The sequence below is a fragment of the Cyprinodon variegatus genome, unplaced genomic scaffold, assembly GCF_000732505.1.
Source record: "Cyprinodon variegatus isolate N-32 unplaced genomic scaffold, C_variegatus-1.0 Scaffold205, whole genome shotgun sequence".
NCBI classification, from domain to species: domain Eukaryota; kingdom Metazoa; phylum Chordata; class Actinopteri; order Cyprinodontiformes; family Cyprinodontidae; genus Cyprinodon; species Cyprinodon variegatus.
The window spans coordinates 694,766-716,736 of record NW_015150658.1 but is presented as its reverse complement, the minus strand read 5'-3'; the positions used below and the strand labels follow the sequence as shown (position 1 = coordinate 716,736).

General features: G+C 37.7%; 2 protein-coding genes across 4 annotated transcripts; both read right to left on the bottom strand.

Moving 5' to 3' along the window:
• Positions 1-945: 945 nt before the first annotated feature.
• LOC107088053 (claudin-23-like) lies at positions 946-9,840 on the bottom strand. 3 transcript variants are annotated; one of them, XM_015379982.1, is made up of 4 exons: positions 9,561-9,840; positions 9,063-9,118; positions 5,989-6,041; positions 946-2,426 (listed from the first exon to the last, which is right to left on the bottom strand). In XM_015379982.1, exon 4 carries the CDS (start codon positions 2,243-2,245, stop codon positions 1,493-1,495), a length of 753 nt encoding a protein of 250 aa, XP_015235468.1. In that variant the 5' UTR covers positions 2,246-2,426; positions 5,989-6,041; positions 9,063-9,118; positions 9,561-9,840; the 3' UTR covers positions 946-1,492. The 3 variants fall into 3 exon arrangements, 2 of the variants coding, with proteins under 2 accessions (XP_015235468.1, XP_015235469.1); XR_001481363.1 differs by lacking the exon at positions 946-2,426 and adding an exon at positions 2,450-2,577; XM_015379983.1 differs by lacking the exon at positions 9,063-9,118.
• A 993-nt stretch (positions 9,841-10,833) lies between these two features.
• grhl3 (grainyhead like transcription factor 3) lies at positions 10,834-21,355 on the bottom strand. Its single transcript, XM_015380015.1, has 15 exons — positions 21,200-21,355; positions 19,636-19,810; positions 19,488-19,546; positions 18,259-18,508; positions 17,933-18,172; positions 17,314-17,425; positions 16,418-16,512; positions 15,830-15,988; positions 15,654-15,729; positions 15,444-15,565; positions 14,661-14,686; positions 14,463-14,548; positions 13,179-13,264; positions 12,976-13,040; positions 10,834-12,170 (listed from the first exon to the last, which is right to left on the bottom strand). The coding sequence occupies exons 1-15, from the start codon at positions 21,214-21,216 to the stop codon at positions 12,053-12,055; spliced, it is 1,686 nt and encodes a 561-aa protein (XP_015235501.1). The 5' UTR covers positions 21,217-21,355; the 3' UTR covers positions 10,834-12,052.
• Between the last annotated feature and the right edge of the window lie 616 nt (positions 21,356-21,971).

Sequence of the window (21,971 nt, the reverse complement as noted above, 5' to 3'; positions counted from 1 at the left end):
ACTCAAGGTTAGAGTCAGCTTGAAGAGACCATTCCTAAAGCTCACATCATAATCAACATATTCGAATATCAGGACTTTTAAATGCATTGGTTCCTCTTTACCAGTCAACACAGAATAAGAATGAAATAATGAAATAATCCAAATGCACATTTTGCAAAAGGGGGATGCTGAAGTATTGACTGCAGAATTATTACCAATAAGTTTGCATTCAGTTTATTAGCAAGAACAATGATTGCATGAACTGTTTACTGCTCTGATTAAACATTAATCACATTAAATTTGACATTTTCTGGATTTTTTCGTACTGAGATTAAGGTGATGCAATTAAAGTCTTTGCTCAGATTAACATATTAATTTGTATGCTTTGAGATGGGTCTTACTGTTTGCCGCTGGCTTATTGTCTTTGCCTGCAGATACACTGTTCAATCACTCTGCTATTATGTGGGAGGCGCTGCCTTTAAATACGATGTCCTAAGACCTAATATGGCTGTAAATGGTAAACTCTGTTTGCCCAGCACTGGCAGATTAGATCATCCCAGCTTCATATTGGCTGAGAAACTAAATTCAAGCCATTAAAAAGACTGAATAGATGCCAGTGCCAGAGATACATTGTAGAACTAATGTCAGCATCTCCACTTATATTTTATATTGTGCATAAATTGTACAGGTTTAACTACAAAAAACAAAATACCATTTGAAACTAAGAAACAAAATATTAAATATAGATTCATGACAGAGTGATACAATTTTTTTTATTTTTTCTGTTTATTTTACAGCTTATGAATTAGAGTTGATAGTGTTATAATAGCCTCTTTAATAGTATTCAAATTTTTGGAGATTTGCATGTGTGTTGCATGTGTGTCATAGGTTTTAGTTAGAAAGTTTTATTTTGTCTATCAATTTCATGATTATACAAAAACAGAATAGACATTTCTGTATCTTTCAAATGTTTAATTGAATGCACAATGTACAAACAGATAGAAACACAACAGAACAGTTTGCACACCACTTTATCTTCTCACTGATCACCTCCTGACGGTCATACAAAGCTACTGACATTTAAAATAACATTTAATAAATCACAAGTAGATCATCAGTCGATCTTGTTATTTTCTCTGATTTTTTTAGTATTAAATAATCAAATAAGAGGGCAGAAATTCCAGTGTCTAAAACGATGCTTATTTTGAACGACACAGCATCTTCAAAAAACTGCAAACACTGTTTCTTACGAATATCTGACACAGACACATCCAATAGTGACTCAAACCATTGCACAAAAATGTACTCATTTTTTTTTTTTTACTATAAAATCCAACATTTTATATTTACAGCCAACATTGTACTTTCAGGTTTGAGCTGATTTAGCAATAGATTTTTCTGGACTCCAATATGGAGCAGAAGTAAAATCTGTTTTTTTTTTGTTTTTTTTTCCTCCACTGGCAGATTTGTAGAGGAAAGATCTCAGTTTTAAACATTTGTGTTCACTCACATTTTAACAGCTGACTTCATAAACATCCATGTCTGTCTTGCTTGTAATTTCTGGACATGAGTGGCATGCAGGGCAAACCGTTTGCTCCTGGCGTGACGGGCAGGTCGGACATCTTGGTCGTTTAAAGCTGAACAACAGCGCACCGCCTCCCAACACCTGCAAACAAGAACCCAGCCAGCCAAAGTAGAGCGATCCGGCTGCAGTCAGGCTTAGTTGGGGAAACTTGGTGTTGTTTAGTCCTTGACTGGGATCCACCCCCAATCTCTTGAGGTTGTGGGTGTATACGCCCAATCCAGTCAGGCTCAGAAGGCCTGCAGTCACTACAAGGAGTCCACCTGAAGCTGCTACTCTCCTCAGAGGTAGATCTGTCCAGCATCGGACCCCAATGCAAGCCAGAACTATGCCGATGCCACACAGGAACAATGAGGTAAGCACCAGGCCTTGCACGAGCCGAACCCGAGCATCTCTTTGATATGGACCAGTTACAGGCCAGCACTGCTTCAGCTCTGGCTGCTCCACCTGTAAGCAGCTCTCCCATAGGCCATCAGAGCGCAGCAAGAGCAGGGCCTCCATGGACCCGGACCTGACACCCAGGCCCTGACCCTTTGCTCCTGATCGGAGAACAGACCCTGTTCCTCCAATGTTCAGACGAGCCTGTCCTTCCCGCCACTGAGGGGTGATGGCAGCGGTAAAGACCAGGACAAGTCCCAAAGGTGCAAAGACAATCCCCATCACCATGGAGGCTGGGGTTTGCATCGCTTGTGCTAAAACTGATATTTTCTAAAATATCTTGAAATGTGTAAACAGAATCCGATTAAAACACTGTAGAATTTTCACAGTAGATTTCCCAAAAAACACAGATGTTCAGGTTGTCACAGGAAGTTAATAGGAAGGCAGCTTCCCTGGGTCAGCTCCAGCAGAATCATGTGGTTTAACTCTGAAAAAGTAAAGCAATACAGTCATGATGTATGTATTTAGAAGAAGATTTTTAAATACACATAAAAAAACATGACCTCAACTGTATTTTTCACATTCAATCAAACAAGAAAGTTGTTAATTCTGGGGTGGTGCTGTTTTATCTCAGGGTGCTGCAGAGTGGGGCCATCCCAAACATTAAAAAAAAAGACAGTTTGTGTCACGTTGCATTTCAGTTTGACAATTAAAACAGCTGTGCAGTGGTCAATATGAACTTTGTATTAACAGTTGTTCTCAAAAAGCCCCTATCAACATCATACAATGGTGCAAATCACTTTAGACATCTGCACCGGTCGACCCGGTCGATTTAATGGAGTTACAAACTGATTTGATCTGACAGACACAGGAGGGAAGGAAAATAAATCAATTTTATTTCCCAGAGAAAGGAAATTCAGGCTATAAATAAAGAAGAAATGAGACAAAGAGAAAATCTATCATGAAGAAGCAGCTTTTAACTTTTTTTCCATGGAAAAAATGAGAAATGCAGAAAAACTTTATGATCACATCCAATCTGAAATGATAACAGCAGAAGTTGTGTCAGAGTAAAGGTATAAAAGAAAATTATTTTACATTTTCATCTTACAGTTATAGTGAAATCCTTAAAATTTTAATTAGCAAATTTTAAGTCCTAAATTTATGGAGCTTTTTTTTAGTATCTATTGATTAGCAGGATGGAAAAGATAACAGGATACCAAAGCAATAGCTTTAAAATATAAAAAACTGCAATGTGGATATATAAAAAAAAAATCCATTATGTTGCAAATGAATAATATGGATCACACAAATAGGAAGAGTTAAATATTGCAACCCTGAAGCTTTTGATAAGAATAAATACAACAAAGTCTAATGACCATTTGACCTGTTGGTGATCATTAGAGTAAGACTTAACGTCTTGTAGAGTTCATACTATCTTTAAAAACGTTACATTGTAATCATTGCATAATTAATTACCAAAAAGTTTCTAAGGGCGTGCCACACAACAGAGGAGCCCAGCCCAAATGGGATTCTAAAAATGTGGAATAATTGTTCAGAAAGGCAGAAGGTACAATAATTAACTCCTGTGCCTTAAACATGTTTACCATCAATGCAAACAAGCATATTCAACTTTTGCAAACAAGCATATTCAACTTTTTAATATGACTACAACATGTTAAAATAAAACAAAACATGTTCGCACAAAATAATGAATTAATACAAAGTAAACAGTATTTAACATCACCTGTTATAGATGAAAACAGCAAAGTCGACACACAATCCTAATTAGATTAAATATAACATAAAAAAAACACAAAAAATGAGTAATAAAGGTCATTATTTGAAAATGGAATAAAGTTTTTTTTTTATTTTATTCTATTTTTTTTAGGATTTCTATCGCTGTTGTTTAAAGGAATCTAGACTATTAACCTTTTAAACGTCACATCCCGACTACCAGACGTACACTGCAAAAACAACAAACAAAAATCTAGAAATAAGTAAAAAATTAAAAAGTAAAAAATAAAAAAATAAGATGATTTGCCAATGGATTAAGTATTTTCATTCTTAAGATAATTAGATAATATGTACTTGAAATAAGACAATACAAATATGCAAATATGTTTTCTTATTTTAAATGCAAATTGTCTTGTTCCATCAGCAAAGTGTTCTATTTACTTCCTCAATTCAAGACAAAGTACACTTATTTTAAGAAAAATTAACTTATTTAGATTTCAATTTTTTTGCAGTGTATGTAATGCTTCCAAATTTTTAGCGTTTTTACAATACTTCTAAATAAGGCTAGGTACAAGAGTTTTATATGGCAGGCCAGACCCTCCTAAGGGTCAAAGAACGGCAGATGATTTAATGTATGCTATTTCAGGCATTTTGAGTGATTAAAAGAGAATTAACAGGTTAAAAGGATGTAGAAACAGAGGATGCTTGCTCTACAGTAAAGACCGATCTCCTGGAGTTTTTCATCTCGTCCTCAGGATGAATAGATCTTGGTTTGAGGATCTGAAGGCTGCTTTAACAGCCTATTAACATTGTACAGAGTTTAACCGCACAGACCCTGAAAGTTAAGGTGGGAATAAAAAAATAAATTCTAAAATGAGCAGGTGACCTGCCCAGAATCTTGTTTTCTGCTTATTAAGTTGAGAGAATTGAGAACCTTGTAGCAAGTAAGGCAGAAGCCGGAGCTCAGGGCCGGTGTCCACCCTGAAGACCCCTTGCAGGTCAAGCTTTAACTACAAAGCAGGATATGTGAAAATGTCCACATATCCACTCTAATATGTGGACCCTAATGCAGTAAAAACCCTCCACGACATGATGCTACCACTTCCTTACTTTACAATACGAAAGTTGTTCCCAAATGTAGATGCTTGTGCAATATGGCTGAACCTTTCTTCTTGAATTCAGTAGATCTCATGACAGGTTTGCAAAAACATGGTCTTTATTATTACATCTGTAAAATATAGTGTGTCAGTGTTTGGGGCAATAACCTCTTCCTTTCTGACTTACTTTTTAGCCATGGTCTGGGCTGCTTTATGGAAAATGTCACTCGAGTCCAGAAAATATTGTTCAGGCTCCCTCCTGAACAATATGATGCACTGGAAAGAAATTAAATCTAGATAGGTAATTTTTTCTTAAAATAAGTGCCTTTGTTCTTGGATTAAGGAGGAGGTATAAGAGACATTAGATTAGATTAGATGAGCATTATTGATCTCACAGCAGAGAAATTCACCGGTCACATATTGGCATAGTAATTAAAAAAGGGAAAAAAAGGAGGAAAAGGTGCATTAGGAATAAAAATAAATAAAAAATTATAAATAAATAAATAAATAAAATAAACATAAGAAAAAATAAATAAATACAAGGGAGTGACACAGAGATTTGAGGTGACATATGTACAATCAGGATGGCTTATATCTTGCATATGGAACAAGACAATTTACACTAAAAAAAAGAAAACACAACTGCATTGTCTTATTTCAAGTGCATATTATCTAATTATCTTATTTTAAGTGTCAAATACTCATTCTATTGGCAGATCATTTCATTTACCTACTCAAATTAAGGGTAAATACACTTAATTTAAGAAATTTTAAACATTTTCCAGAGTGGTTGAACAATCAAATTGGCACTTTTAGGCATCTTGGAATAGTATAGAATGATTACTCTTAGTTATGAAGTTAAAAATATTTTATCCTGAGAGTTAGGCTGAATTGTTTTGATTTTCTTTTGATCTAACGCACAAGGAAACAGTATATTAAAAACATGACTTCATTACCTCCCATTACCTCTAGTGTTGTGAAATGACCTATTACAGTCCATGACATCATCATCTGGACTTTCCACAAGAGTAAAACAGGAAACGCTTAGCATGTTTTAAGGCCAGAACAAGAAAATAAATTGTTTTTGTGCAAACAGTTTTCTACTATAAGTTGTTCTTGGAGGCCTGCAAAAATGCTGAATTTTAAAAGATAAACTAGCTTGTAACTAATGTAAGCACGCTCTGCACAGTGTTTAGAAAGAAAAGGCTTGCCTCATACCTCTTACTGGAAGCTCACCCGTCATTTAGCTGAGGACTCTCCATTCTAAGTATCTGGGTGGAAGAGAAAGATTCTTTTAGAGAAGGATAGGGGAAAATAAGACATGGAGACTCTACAGAGGTCTGAAGAGAGGCACAAACAAGCAGGTAGATAAACAAAAGGACAACTGGCTTCACAGCTCCTGTTTTGCACTGAAAAAAAAAAGGTCGATGCCTGAATCTGTTGCTAGGATACAATAACCTGGCCAGCCTCAATGTGACAGCTGAGTATGTGGAGCTGTATTAATGAGACGACCTTGCTGGATCCTTCTCTATTCGGCTTTGTGTTCACAAGCACATCTTGGTCATGTTTTTGCATGCTTGCACAGGATGGAGCTGTTTTCTACAGGTTTGGGGACTAAAGCCGAGGTGTGACCTTGGAGGAAATCTGGTGGGTTAGTAGTCATGTCAGGTATGAGTTTGATTTAACCTCTAGACAGGACAACCAGACACTGCAGACACAGCCAGTATAGTTTTATGACCAACGGATGCTGTTATCGGAGACATCAGGGTAACAGGAAGGAGGCACGTTTGTAATAAAAGTGCTGTGGCAAACACTCAATCTGTGTTGACGCCTCAAGTTAACGTTAAACAGTGAACTGCAGATGTTATTTTGAATTATATTACAGTAAAGTGAGCTACATAGACAAGGAAAAATATTGCTTTGAGATTAATATAAAGCTGTTCACCAATGTTTAATCAGGGAAATGCAGTTTAGGATTTATTCTTTTGTTCTTACAAAGGCTGTACAGCCCTCTTTAGAGACAGTTCAGTGTAACAGCAGCAGTAATGAAATATGGGACAAATATAAGCTGTCTTGGCTTTCAGTTACATATTTTGCAGAGAAATAAAATTATTGTCACTTTATAACCACAAACTTTTGTCAGAAGTCAGATAATTAAATATGTTCCAAAGTAGGGTAAAAGCCTAAAGCATCCTAAAGCATCCTTAGGTCATAAAAGACCTTGTTATTTTCCAACAGGGTTGCATAGTTGCATGAGGTTTGAAGTTGTAAGGTGAGGAAATGTGGAAATGTTTAAGTTACTTCTTAAAAGTACTATAAATTTAATATGAATCCAAATGTTTAGATCTTTAACAAACTTAAGAGCCGAAATAATAAAAAGGAAAATAAGCTGACAGGACAAAATGTTCTGGTAGTGTTGAAAAGTATTATAATCTCTCTGTCGATAAAAAAGGTGCAAAGAAAAATGTAATCCTTTTTTCATAAAGATTTTCTTCCTCTAATCTGCAGTTTTGTTACTTTTTTATCTGGCCCAGGCTGCAGTGTTTATCTATCAGGAGACGCCATCAAGAGTCCAGTCCTGAAACTTTCCATTACAACACATCTGCTTGTTGAAGAAGTGGAAATACCCTCCACAGCTCAACCAGGGGATACCGAGCCTGGATGAATCGGCTCTCTGAATATTTTTATTATTGATTAAACAGTACGTAATGAGGGATCAGAGACTGGCAGAACTATTAGCATTAGTGTATTTTTAACTGTCACAAGCAAGCATGCTGCCATGAGTGTTAAATTCAATTATTTTAGAATGAAACTACATTATTCTTTTGCTGCACTGGGCTGCTGTTCTGACATTGATTCTGATTGTGCAGGGTGCCATGCTGTGAAGGATCATGCTGTACACTCAAGGAAAAAAAAAAAAAAACAGCTTCAAATACAATCTTATAAAAGATGTTTACACTGAAAAAAAAGTAATGCAACTGCTTTTGGCATATATACGTACTCATATTAAGTTACTTTAACACAATTGTTTTATGTCCTACCCTGCTAACATGAAACAATTGTGTTAAAGTAACTAAATATGATTACCATCCTCGCTACAAGCATGCTTAGTGTGAGGGATTGCATTCAAGTCCATGAGTGATGCAATCAACTGGTTTTCCTTAGACAGAAAACTTTGAATCAATTTGACTGGATGATCTGGTTGAACTGTAAAGAGCATTGAGAGGACGTCTGTTGTGAATTGGCGCTATATAAATAAACTGAATTAAACTGAATTAAATTAGATAAATGCTAAAAATGGTTGCATTACTTTTTTCAGTGTATAAAAAGTTGGGGGGTTTTTGTCACAAAATTTCCCTTTAGTATAGAAATAATATATCTACTTGTATCTTTGTATAGCATTCATTTTTGTTTTATAGAGCATGATTCACAGCTAAAGATGTGACTGTTGTCTTTTCACTTGACAGACTGTGACTGAACCGGCAAGAACAACCACCAATTAATCCAGGGGAAATAAACTTGGCCAAATTAAGATGCTCCTTGAAATTCTGTTCATGTTTATTCCGGAGCTAAAAGATGACACATAAAATATACCTTTAAACAGTATTTGTCTGTCTAAAACGTTCCCTCTTCATTTTATATTGCAGCTCAGAGTTCCAAGTCTTATAAACCCCTTTGTTAAGATTCATAAGAGGCAGTCAAAGTTTTTTGATATCTAAGATTTTATATAGTATTTGGATATTTAATTTTTGATAATCAAATAGTAGTTTTTAGTCCTTAATATTAATTTACAAATTGTGGTGGACTTTTTATCTGTCCAGGTTGTATCCCGCCTCCCTCGAAATGATCATTTTAGAGAAATACCTGCTTCATCACAACCCTGCAGGAACAACATCTTGTATCTCTCCTTTTTTTTTTTTTCTTTTTTTTTTTTATTATTCCTATTAACTATCCCACTAAGACTGATAATAAAACCAACATCTGATTATGTTCCTTTTTTATGTTGACAATTATCATTAAACATTTTTTATTCCAATTTAAATTAATAAATAGTTACAATTCTGATTGTTTCATAATAAAAGTGGTTGGTTTCTTACATTAATTTAGCCTAAAGTAGCATCTCAGTACTGCAGTGTTTCTGCTGTCACTGGTTTTCTTTATAAATGATTTAACAACTGGAATGCAAACATTTATTTTTGCCCCATATTTTATTATTATTATTTTTTAATTCTTTATGTAATTAAATTTGTTGTTTTCCCAGCAATCCCCTAAATAGCTTCATAAATACATACCTGCAGCCTTGTGTCATCCTTACTCTTTCCAGTTTTGCAGGTAAGTCTTCAGTGAGCTGACATGGTGGCAAAGACAGAAGATGACAGACATGAGGATCTGACAGCTGTAATTTGCCTGCATCACTCCACTCTGTGAATGTTTTGTGAATAGAGTTAACCTCATAAATCTGGCACAACAAGAGCTGCTTTTATCTTTTTAAAGTTGGGAGTTTCTTTTTTAGTTATTTTTTTATTTTAAACTAGTGCGTTGGATCAGTCTCCGAAGTCAAGCTCTAGGTCTGTTCGTTTATCTGATCTAAAAATTCTGCAGCATTGCATGCTTCCATGCTTTTCTAGTTTTAATGTTGATATGTCTTAAAGAAAGATCTCCATAGAAACTGGTGCTGATATGAAAATCATATTGTAAGCCATAGCATTTTAACCATCTACCCACTTTGTCTGGAAACAAGCATGCATAGAGCAGTTTGCAACAATGATCAGCTAAATGCAGTCACTTACCATTCAGGAGAGGTTTCATGCATCTCACCGCAGACTGCAGGCTGCACCGCTGCTCTGGTCTGATTCGTTAACATTCTTCTCCCTTTGGCAACAGATGGTGCAGCCACCTTCTAGTTTTCCCCATCGTGTCTTCTTTGTGGTCTCTCCAAGCCTGTAGAGTTTCCCTCCTGCTCCTTATTTTCTTCCAGCCGTTATGTATTCTGTCCTTGTGTGTGTGTATTTGTCCCCCTTTTTCCTGCTCCTTCCCCGTCTGACTGCTCTCCTGCCTCTCGCTCTCTCTCTCTGTACCCCTCTCCCTTTCACCAGCTGAAGTAAGGTCTATGTTATATGTAGAGAAAAGAGACTCCTGCTCTGAGATTTGGCTTTCTCTGAATGCAGATGTGAAAAGGTTTGAAACAGGTCCAAAAAATGAAAAATAAAAATATAGAGGTACATATTTGATGAATAGTGGCTTGCAAATATATGTATCCTGGAACCTCCTAGTAAAGAGCTGAAAAGTGTGGCATGCATATGTTAGTCTTACTCATTCTAATGCCGATAAAAATAATATTAAAACCATCCACCTTCAGTAATCATGTCATCAAGTCCACTTATACGTAATTTATTGTCACTAATATAGATGTTCTGTGATTTACTTAGATGTTTGTCAGAGAATTCCAGTCAAGAAGACAAAGTAACACCAAAGATAGACAAATGTAAGAGACAAACCATCCAAAAATTAGGAGCACAGAAAATCCCCAACAACTCAATACAATGATTGGTCGTATAAATCAACAGTTTGGTTGACAGTGTAGTAGGAGACAAGTAGTTACTTTTGCAGTTTGTCCTTAACATCATGAAATTCTATATTTTAGCCTATGTGCTAAGAACTGCATACGTTAAGGGATAGTAACACGGCGTATGTCTTTGAAAACACCCCATCTGTTCGAAGCTACAAATATTTTTTCCAGATTTTCGGGTTTATTTTCCAGCAAGAGAACTGTAAACAGAGGGTAAAATGTTTTAAAATGGACCATTCATAGACCACACATAAACCCTGCTGAGAATCTGCAGCAGTACAGAAAAAATGACATTCATAAAACACTTTCGGATTAGTCCAAGTCAACTTCCAAGAACAAAAACCAGGCTACGATATTATCAGAAAATATCCCAGAAAAGCAGCAGCTGTAGTCCTAGAAAAGGCTGTTCCATCTGGTAATGACTGGGATGGAAAAACACAGGGGTACGCTTTAGTTTTACAAAAAAATATATTGAATTTTCCTTCCACTTAACAATTATGCACCACTTTGTGTTTATCAGTCAAATAAAAGCCCAATAGTGTGAGTATTGCTTTTGCAAAGCATTGTGGGAGAGATCTATTACCGATACTTGGGGCTTGCAGCAAAATATTATGCAAATTTGCAGAAAATAATCAGATCACTCTCTTGTAGTGAGGTTTTATGCTTTCATGTGTGGGTTCATCATTTCCAATATGCACTTCACCTCAAAAGCCCAATAGATGAAACAAGCATGTTTTGAAACCTCTGGCTTTGTTCCTTAAAGGGCATATCGGTGGGAACACATGAATGGATTCTTCTGAAGTAGAGTGACTCATTAACAGAGACAAAACTTTGTTTTTTGTTTTTTATTTTCTTTAGAAAAGTGGAAATCTGTATCAAATATGACTGTTTAGCCACGATGTCATAATGAAATAATGCAGGGATACATGATTGTTTTGAAATGATGCATACAGAAGAGAAATATTTTTACCCCCTACACACACACACACACATCCATAACTTGAAAATTCTCTCTTTGGCCTGAAAGTTAAGGGGGTTTTGACTCTTTCTGTGAGCATAAAGTTGGGAAATGTCCAAACTTTGGGATAAAAAAAAAAATGCCAATACTAAAACTTGTGTGGTTTTCTTTGCAGAAATGTCTGACTTTAGCCTGTGACTACAACCTGACTTAAAGTTTGCTGTTTTTTTCAGTTGGGAAAACTAAGTGAATTTTACCTGACCACGAAAAACAGGAAAATATGGATTGGGGCTAAATATGCAGCTGTGGAAATGCAGAAGAAATGAGTAGAATCTAAGCAGCAAAATTGGCACAGTTTTAAAATGCTTAAAAAAAAAAAAAGAAGAAGAAGAATGTTGCATATTAAAATTGATATTTAGAGCTCGGAAGATAGAAATTGAAATTTAAAACTGTGCCAAGCTTATGAAACACTGTAATATTAAAAAATATATTTACATCTATGTACATACAAGTCATAAATGTTTTACATTAAAATATTTAACAAAAAAAAAAAAAATACAAAGCGTAGGAACTGGGCAGACCGGGATTTGCAAATTCAAGAAATGATTCAACATTATCATTGAGGTCTGGCATTGTGGAGGGCTTCATTCAGTCTGGGCCCAGTTCTTGGTGTTAAACAGTCCAATGCTTTGCTGAGGCAGTGCTTTAAAGATGGCTTCAAATCACAGCTCCGCTTCTCCATCCTTCAGGGGATTTTATACTTCAACCAGAGTAACTTGGAGCTGATTGGCTGCCAACTCGGATGTCTCGATGAGGAAGGCAGATTGGTTGCTGTAGTGTTCGATGATGTTGTCGTCCATGTTGACCAGTATTCTACAAAATAATGAAGAAAAAAAAAAGTATTACTACAGGGAAATACTGATTCATCTACCTCTGGTTAACAAAAAAAATCTAATAACTTGCTAATCTTCATAAAAGAGATAAGATCTGCTGTTTTATGCTGAAACATAAGCCAGCTTGTATGAAGCGCTTTTCGTGCAAAACAACCTCTCAGGTGTTATTTCTCGGTAATAAATCAGCCATCCATCTACCTTTAAGTGTTCAATACTTTAATGCTTGAGCTACCCTGCGGCTCACGCACTCTGCCTGCAGGGATTGCATTGATTGAAGGCAGCGACAAAAAAAGGGAGGGAACGACAGGGGGAATGTAAACCAACTCGTTAGCTTGGCTGGAAAATCACCCGCAAGTGTTCCAGCTCTTTTCAGCAGGTCACAAGTGAAGGCCTTCCTATCAACCCTGATGTCATGCAGGAAAACAACCCATTGGATTAACCTGATGGGCGACATTCGGCTTGTAACTGGAAGCCCTTAGGCCTTCAACAAAATAAGGGATCACTTCAAATGCAACTTCCTGATGTTCCAAAGAGATATGATTGTAAAACTACAAATAACTTTAAAAAAAATAAAAACTGATGATGACTCATCCCCAGTATGCGTGAAGTCTTTTATCCACTGTCTTTTGTGGAGGACCCACAATTAAAACATTCCAGTGTGCGAGGCCAAACCAAACCTACCTACCCTGTCTATCAGCTTTGGCCAACTTAAAAGAAGATGTGACTGCAGAAACTAAACTCATCCATGCCAATTCCTTTAAATCACCCAAGAGCCGGAAACTCACCCTCTTTTGCATTTTTTGCAGATTCTCCCAATGGTGTCTTTTTGCAAGCCGTACTTTTCAGAAATCTGAGGAGAGAAAGGTGAGCATGAGTATGCGAGTAAGATCTCTCACTGAGGGAAAAGTGATACACTTGTGAAAGCTGCAGGAGAAGATTAAATAAAAGGTGTAATGATGAATGACAAACACATTTTTTTGGTACTTACAGCTTCTCGAAGGCCTGACAGCGTCGGTGAACTTAGCATGAGCGCGTCAAACACCTCCTCAGCAGCGGTCCTCACATACAGCAGAACTAACAGAGGACAGAGGCAGATATTCAGCACCAAAGAAAACCCAAAAAACTGGTCAGATTTTATATAGGTTAAGCATGGGCCAGTTACATGTACCGAAGTATCCTAAAGTTTAAAAAGTTTCAGAACAGTTCCGTTTTTTTTTTCTCTAGTTCCACTGAGATGTTCTTATTTTTTTCTTTTAGATTAAATCACAAATGTAACTGCTTGCTCACTTATAAAGAGTGTGAAAGTAAATTTCTTTCCATAGCTGTCACATGCTTGCATAGGAAGGCAGCTGTTTGTAATGCCTCCTTAAATTGGGAATTGAATTAAGAAAAATATTTGATTATAAAAGGATTTAAATTTTGATTATAATAAGGATTCTGTTTGAATGCATAGCCATCCATATGATTGGATTCTATTGGAGTAATCTGAAAATATCTTTATGAATATAAATTGGATTAGTTTGTCTTTCAAAATGTTTTAAGATTTATATTTTGTGAAAGCTAGATTAATAAACTAAACTGTGTGGAGCATAGAATACCAGAGCATTGCCTTTCTTCCTGTTATCAGTCAATTATAGAAGGTCAGCAGACTTTTTCTTCGCTCAAAAGACAGATGTTTGGAAATATCTTCCAATAATTAAACATACAAAGGGCTATTCTGTGAAAAACCAAAGGGCCAACCATCACTCTTGTTAAGGCAATGTTTTTGCAACTGTGCATTATATTGTGTAGAAAAATAACCTACCAACTTGTGTCAAATTAGGCAGGTGTTTAAGTTTTATATTTCTAAATACAAATCTAAAAAAAAAAGCTGGTATTACAAAAGGTGGTGACAAGACTTTCCAGGACATTTTCCCTGAATTAGTCTTTTCCTTCCAGAATTAAATCTCAAAGATGTTCGATTCTTAAATTGAACAGTATCCCATTACAGCGTTATTTAATAATTATTTATGCATTTTAAGTTTTGTTTTCCATGTTTTGAGTTTTAAGAGTAACAAATCCTTGATGATCTATGAACCGATATAAAATGATGAGCTATTAGAGAGGACATAGCTTCAAATATTCCTGCATTTTATTGATTCAGCAGCAGCAGGAGAAATTGTGGGGGATTCTCTAAAAGAGATTAAATTGTATTTTACTTTTTTCCATAAACATCATGAAACTGGGTCTTTTTTTTTTCCTACGATGAGACTTTTCTTTGAGTAGGTTTTACCTCTTTGTGGATCTTCTCTGCGTGCCTGTTTGCTGGGAGGAGTATTGCTCTGGTCTCTGTCTGGATACAACCTCTTCAGACAGCTCCTGTCGGCACAAAACAAACATCAACATCAGGCACAATCTACAACAAACTGTTGTAAAGGTGACAGACATTCATGGGCTAATCTCTTCTCAGGGTGTTTCTACATATGCTTACCTTTCAATGTCGTCCGTAGGAGCGGCCTGGAGAGACAATGAAGAGGAGAGGAGAGAAGTGATCTGATTAGATGGAGCACCACTGATAATAAAACATTATCTAATGTCCTTCTTTAAAAAACTGAAAGAATGTTATCATTGCTTAAAGTGTTTATTTCCCATGACCTCTAGCAGAGCCACTCTGACGTGGACACTGATGAGGAGATGCAGGTTGCACCACTATACCTCTAATCATACTATTCAATCAGCCATTCACTTATAATTATTCTCAATCCAAAACTGTCACACTTAAAACATATTTGGTTTCCTCATGACCTGATAGTAACTCACTTCAAAATAAACTCTCCAACACATGCCCCTGTAAAGCCCCGACTGTGGGAAAGCTGGCCTGTCTGAACAGCTCTCTAACCACACTGTTGTAACTCTGTTGAGTGAAGCACACTTGAAAAAAGATGAGGGCGGCATGCTGCGGATTGACCTGGAGATGTTGCTCTGGGTGTCTGCGTGCTTTACACCCAGCCCCCATGCTTCACACACAACATGTTCAGCTGTAGATGCTTGAACTTGTGCCTGGTTTCGACTCCAATTAGCCTGATCTGATCTGAGGCTTGTGTTTAACTTCACTTTCGCTGGCATTACTAACCCCCGTCGCCCCCGGTTCCCAAGCAGCCCCCACCTTCCCCCTATGCATACTTTCCCACAGTCTGTTCCCGCTTTGCTCGTGCCTATCCCATCACCTGCAGGGTTCTGCATGCAGGCAAGAGGTTATTAACGAGGGGCTTACCATGCGCTGTAAGCCGGTGAGGTGTGTGTCTGGGATGAAGAGAACTGGCGGAGTGACGAGGTCGTCCAAAGTTTTGAAGAAGGTGCACTCAGAGCCAATGGAGCTACTCACAAGAGACTTGGCTGTAAACAAACCAATGAAATAAACAGAGTGAGATTATAATTCCTAGGATACGATACCAGCTGTGCTTTTTAAACCGAAGATACTCACCATTTGCATCATTGGTGTTCTTTCCCCTCCTCTTGGATCTCTTCTTCTCTTCATCACGCATCTTCCTTTCTGCACCCTGCAGACACACAAATAGAGGGTTAGAAAATGGCACAAATCCACAAATACCTGTTTTACATTGCTTGTTAAAATTGCTGAGCGTATTGTGAATGGATTACCTTATCACAGAAAATCTTGACCTGGCAGGCAGCTCTGTGTATGAGCTGGTTGCTTCCAGAGCTGAAGTCGTAGGTGTCAATCTGCAGGTTGAGAGGCAGGCCTTTCACCCCTTTCTGAGAGGAGAAGTCTGTGCTCAGGGAGTTTATCCCAATGTAAATCTGAGGGAAAAGGGGATAGACATGTTAAAATACTTCTTTATTATTTTTTTTTCATATCATTTAGAAATTAGATGCAATTAAAATTAATTTGTATTGCATCTAATGCTCCAGGGGCATCTCTAGTTTGGTTAAACTATCGGGTCCCACACTTTGTACCCAATTAAAGCAGGGTAAGTGACCCCACCTAACACCTCAGGGCCACATGAAGATGTACTCTAAAGCTGTGGGTGCTGAGGTTTTTCATCTTGTGTGGGTGGAAAACGAAATGCATATTTGGGATTCCGGCTGTTTCTCTTCAACCACTCCTTCTCTCTTTTATTGTGAGTGTTTCCTTTGCTCTGGGGCTCTAACATGTCAGCAGATGCATCACATGACAGAGAAACCATCTGTGCATCAACGCAATGCAAATATCCATGGGTATTTATTTACCTTTGCCTCCTCACTGGGGTTCCAAATGAAGGAGAAAGCATTGAAGGCGACCTCCTCCACATTGCTGATGCCACTGAACACCTCTTTGTAGTCAGCTGTGTGAAATGAAATAGATTTAAATATCTTAAGACTTTCATGGGAAAAAAATGGCTTAAAACATTTCAATTTGATACTAAAAATTTCATTTTCAGTTAATGATGCAGTATTTTTGAAAAATGCATGTATGTTCAATCAAATGTTCACGACAGAAAACAGCAGAAAATACAAATTTGTTTTTTTATTTGTATTTATTTTTTCTTAAAACAAAAAATTTGGTTGAAACTTGGCTGATCAATTTTTAGATGGAAAGTAAATCCACCAGCAAGGTAAAATGGAAAAGGACCCCAATTATTCCTTATTCTGCCATTGGATAGGGGAAATGGTGCCTCCTATAGGTCAGAGGCCAATTTGTCTTTTCTCTCAGCTATGTATTGTTTTGTTTTTACTTTAAATAAGAAAGTAAATTCAAATTTAGTCCAAAGGAATTTCAAACTAATTGGCAATTTGGGAAGTGGTGGCCGAGTGATTAGAGAACAGGGGGTTTGCCTCTTAGAGATGATGTCAGATCAAAACTCAGACTGTCCCTCTTGGTCAGAGCAGCATTCGGAGACCATTTAATATTCTCCGAATGCTGCTCAGAGTGGCAGCCCACTGCTCCCTAATTGATGGGTTAAATCAGAGGATAAATCTCTTCTCTGTGAGACTATAGCTACAGGAATAATTCCTTTCCTTTCCAGTGAGATGAACCAAAAGCCCATAAAAATCTTGCTTTGTCTTTGGTTTTTTATTGCTGTTTACTGATGACAGGAGAATGCACACAGATGATGCACGCATACTTTGCTGTGTGTGAAACCTACCGATGTCAATAACTCTCTGCTTGACAGTTGGCTGGCGCGCATGCCAGTGATTCCAGAAGCGGAGCTGCATTTCAGGGGTTTTGTCATTCTCAAACACAGCCATCACCACCGTCTGAGGAGGAGAGAAAACATGGAACAGAAAAGATCAACGGCAGGTTCATTGGTCTGCCGGAGAGTAATCAAAATATTTCAAATCCCCTCTCCATTTTTCTGTAGAACAATGTTTCTTTCAAAGAAGGAAATCCTTCTAATTTTATTGACAAAGAAAAGAGCAGTGAGAACACCACACCTTTTCCCCTCCTTGTTCTGTCTTTTTATTAAAACAACCATGCTGAGCTGTCCTCCACTCTAGCCCCATTTAACTGCCATAGAAACAAATTGTACGACACAAGCCCTGTCCGCGGGCTGTCAGCAGGGCATTAGTCACTGACGGAGCTGACTGCCAGGGAGGGACAAACATTTGGGAAGGGCTGGCATGGTGACACAGAAGTTAAAAAAATATTTGCTCCACAAACAAAAACCATAAAAGCCCTTAGGGAAAAGGCACAACAATGGGTCCTAATGTCTTTACGTAAAGCCTGACAAAACTTTGGGGATACTTTTTAATACTGTGACTCACCTTGACTTTGGTGGCTGTAAGGCAGGCACTGCTGTGAACTCCCTGCAGAGTGATTGGGTAGAACTGGCTTTTGTTCAGGTACACCATCGGCAGCTCGTTGGACTTGTGAGATGATGCGGCAGGAGATCCGAGGATAAACTGGAAGTCATTCCTGGGCCTCTCAGGAGAGGAGCTGGCGTATGAGCCGGAGTAGACAGGGCTGGGGTGGCTTTCAGGAAACTGATCACTACAGGGAAGATTCTAAATTACAGGAATAGGTTTTTAATTAAGGTGCCTGTTTTTACAATACTGATAGCCTAACTTTCATTGTATAATAGTGAGTTTACCTCCATGCCATGGTCAGAGAACGGATTTGTTTCCGGCCACTTCTGCATCAGGTCCAAGATGTTGCTGAGCTCCTGCTTTTCATACGTGTCGCCAACAACACTGCTTAGGGTGACGTATGTGTCTGAGGAGCTGGGAGCAGAAACGGGCAGGGAGGAGATCTGCTTCAGTCCCATAATCTCCTGAGGATGGGAGGTGGGAACAAGATCGGAGAGGATCTTCATGACAGGGTCACTGGCATTGCCCAGAGTCCTGTTGGGTTAGAAAGATGCAAATGTTTAACAGATAATTCAATGATAGTCTTTACTTTAAGTCTAAACTTAATATTTTCACACTTAAATACAAAAGGTCAAACTAATTTTAAAACATTAAAATAAAGATATATTAAAATGTTTATATTGTAGTTTGGTCAATCTTGAATCTATATCTATATTTCAAAATTGAACAACTGTTTAGTTCCTGATTATATGCAGTTAAAGATACCTTTAAATTGATGCAATATAAACTTCAGAGCTATTAGCCACCTATATCTTTTTTTTTTTTACTTTGCATGTCCACTTTCACCTAAATGGACAAACAGAAATCCATGAAGAAATGTTTTAGAGAGCAACTGACAGACTTTTTTCCCATCCCCTGTAAACATAATGCCCTGGGTAGAGTGCCGTATCTCCCATGTCAAACATCACCATTAAATGTGGCAATGCATGCATACAGCAGTGAGTTAAAACCAACTGTGCAACAAACAGCTGCCTGTAGAACAGCAGGCTTCGAGTGTGGGTGGGAACTATTTGTTTCCTAATCCTGGCCTTCTTTCCTCGTCGCCGTGTTTGCTTTTCTCCTCTGAGAATGTTTGAGGGGACAATGCTGCGCCTCAGCAGTGGCCTTTGCTCAGCCTCCTCAGGAGGAATAAGGAACAACAACCACCTGTTGTGAAACTCTCAGACAGGAAGATGATGATGGAGAAAGGATCGGTAAATGGAAGCAATAATCCTTCTCCCTCTGTTTGGCTACTAGTTCATGCACTCTTTCTTCATGAATTATGGCCGACATAAAAGTTATACAGTGGAAAAGAATTAATCTAGGGACTACATTTCCGATCCTGGCATCAGGAACATCAGTTTAGGAGTTTTTTGTTTTTTTTCACTCTTGATATTTTTATCTTTTAGACTTTTGTTTATAACATCCAGTAATTTAGAGGAAATTATGAATTCTGGAAAACTAGTCAATTTACCTCTCTGTAGGCTTGCAGAGGCTTCGGTTGAAAACACCAATTTTCTGCTCCTTCTGGTTCTGAAAAATAATAAAGTTTAAAGATTTAATAAATAAATGAAAATAAAAAAAAGCTGGTTAAACATTTGCATAAACGGTAAATGCCTTACCCTGCACTGCTCCTGAAGCATGGTTATTGCAGTCATGGTTTCTCCAGGGTTGAGTCTGAGTTTTGAGTGGTTCGGATCAGGGTTTGGGGTGTCCAGGTAGGGCCAAGAGTCCATGATGGAGTTCGCGTAATGATTATAGCTGAAGTTCTCGCTCTGAAAGACCAGTCCCAGAGTCCTGCAGCAAGAATCAAAAAGTTTAGACTGATTTATTTGAGGAAAGAGCAAAACAGAGTCAGACAGGGCTGAAGTGAGCTGAGAGTAGCTGCAGCGGTCCCTGAGCCCTAGGGCACTGTACATACTTGCCCTGTAGCATGGAGGGTTTCGATTGCAAAACTGCAAAGGTGAGAAGGCCTCAGGAGCAACAGCATCAAAAGGGTTTGACAATGCATAAACATGCACGCACGTACGGAGGTGTAGTGTTTTGTGGTTTTAAGCGTGAACAGAGTAGAGACAACATGCTTAAATCCTACATAAACCTCTTTATTTGCACAAACCTCAGATACAGCCCAATTCATTCTCTGCTTTTGTTCGGCAAACAGAAACCAGCATCTCCCGCTAAGGCAAGCCTGGCTTTTCTATATCAGTTGTAAAATAACTACAGGCTAGGATTGTGGGGATATGATTTGTTTGGAAAGACTCACAGTGACATTGGATTGTAAACATGCAGCCTGCCAGGATAAGCATCCCCCCCCCCCACCCCCTTAGTGTGAGTCTGAAGCCACTAATGAACAAACAGCAGCCATTTAACCTGAATAAACAGCTAATAAAATGTGCTGACAGACACGAGACCACAGCTATTCACAGCCAGGTCTGAATCATAGTGCAGAAGGAAATTCTATTATTTCTCACTAGTTTTAAAAACTGGGAAATGTTGGCACACCAAATTAAATCTTAAGCTACAAAAATGTGTTTCAGGTTGCTAGATATATATACACGAGGGAATTCCGCCAAATCTTGTGTAAAAAACTCCTACACCTGCTCAGAGATGCACCTGCACCCAACAGCCACACTTGCAACTTTGATTTATCATGAGTAAATAGATTTTTTTTTAATAAAACAATAAAAACATGGAATTATGCAGCATTTCATCCAGAAAGCAGGACTTGATTTTACCCAGAGATAAGGTGGGCTCTTGTCTAAAGTTTCACCATCATGTAACTCAATGCACCGCATGCTGTCAATGTGCTCCAACACTTTCAGGGGAGATTCTCATTTCCCACCATCCTTTTGTGCTCTGTGGCCCCTAGGTTAGCTATAACACTAACTGAAACAGACCCTCTGCAGCCCGGATCTAAAAGTGTGGGTTTAATACAACCGTACATATCACTTTTCCCTGTAGAAATCCCTGTTATAAGGCAGAGATTTTCACATGGGGGTCCCATTGCAACAACTAGACAAAAAAAAATCTGGGTGTGAGTTTATCTTCCAGAAAGGAATCATACATTTGTCATTTACAGTGCTGCACCAAGTCTGAATCAACTTACAAGAAAAGCTTTAAACATTTTTAAATTTTTAGGGAAACTCATAGTAAAAAATAGCAAAACAGAAAAAAAACACAACTTACTCAGTCTCTTTGGTCATCTCTCCTCTACCAATTAATCTGAACAGGCTCCTTTAGGTTGTCCTTGTATAAATGTACGAGCTCTTCCTTCCTTGTCTGTCTAGCAGAGAAGATCACAATCACAGATGAGTCAGTTGAAGTGATTCCCTCTGAACAAGGCCCAGATTTATTTCATGCCAGAACACAGTTTGCTTCTTTCATCTGATTGGCTGAGAGTTCCACAACAGGTGCCTCATAGGACAGGTGGAGGGGGGGCCTGCATGCTAGTGCATGAGTGTGTGTGCAGCTACCAGACCATTTTTGCATAACAATCCTAGGCAGGAGGGCCTTGCATCTCATTAACTGTATTGGAAAATTAGAGTGAGATTGGGGATCTCACTGGTGTAAAAGGTTTCAGAATGGCTGAGAGAAGGCATTTAACATGTCAATAGTTTTTCAGTATCATTGTTAACTTCTGCCTCTTTGTAATGTGCAAGTTTTGGTTTCTTCAGCTTTTGGGTAATTGGAGAAAAACTGGGATTTGTTTAAAACGAAAGAGAAAAATATAAGATATATTAGTGGGACTTTATACTTTTTAAGTAAAATGTTGTTTTATTTTATTAATTTCTTTCTGAAAAAAAAAATAACATACAGACATAGTTAAGGATAAAACAGATTATAGTTGTAATTTAGTGTAAAAGGAAACCATCATTGAATTAGTTTCATTACAGAAATAGCATGATAAGTTTATGTAATTACAGTGATGTTAATGCTTTTATATTAATCCAGATAATTT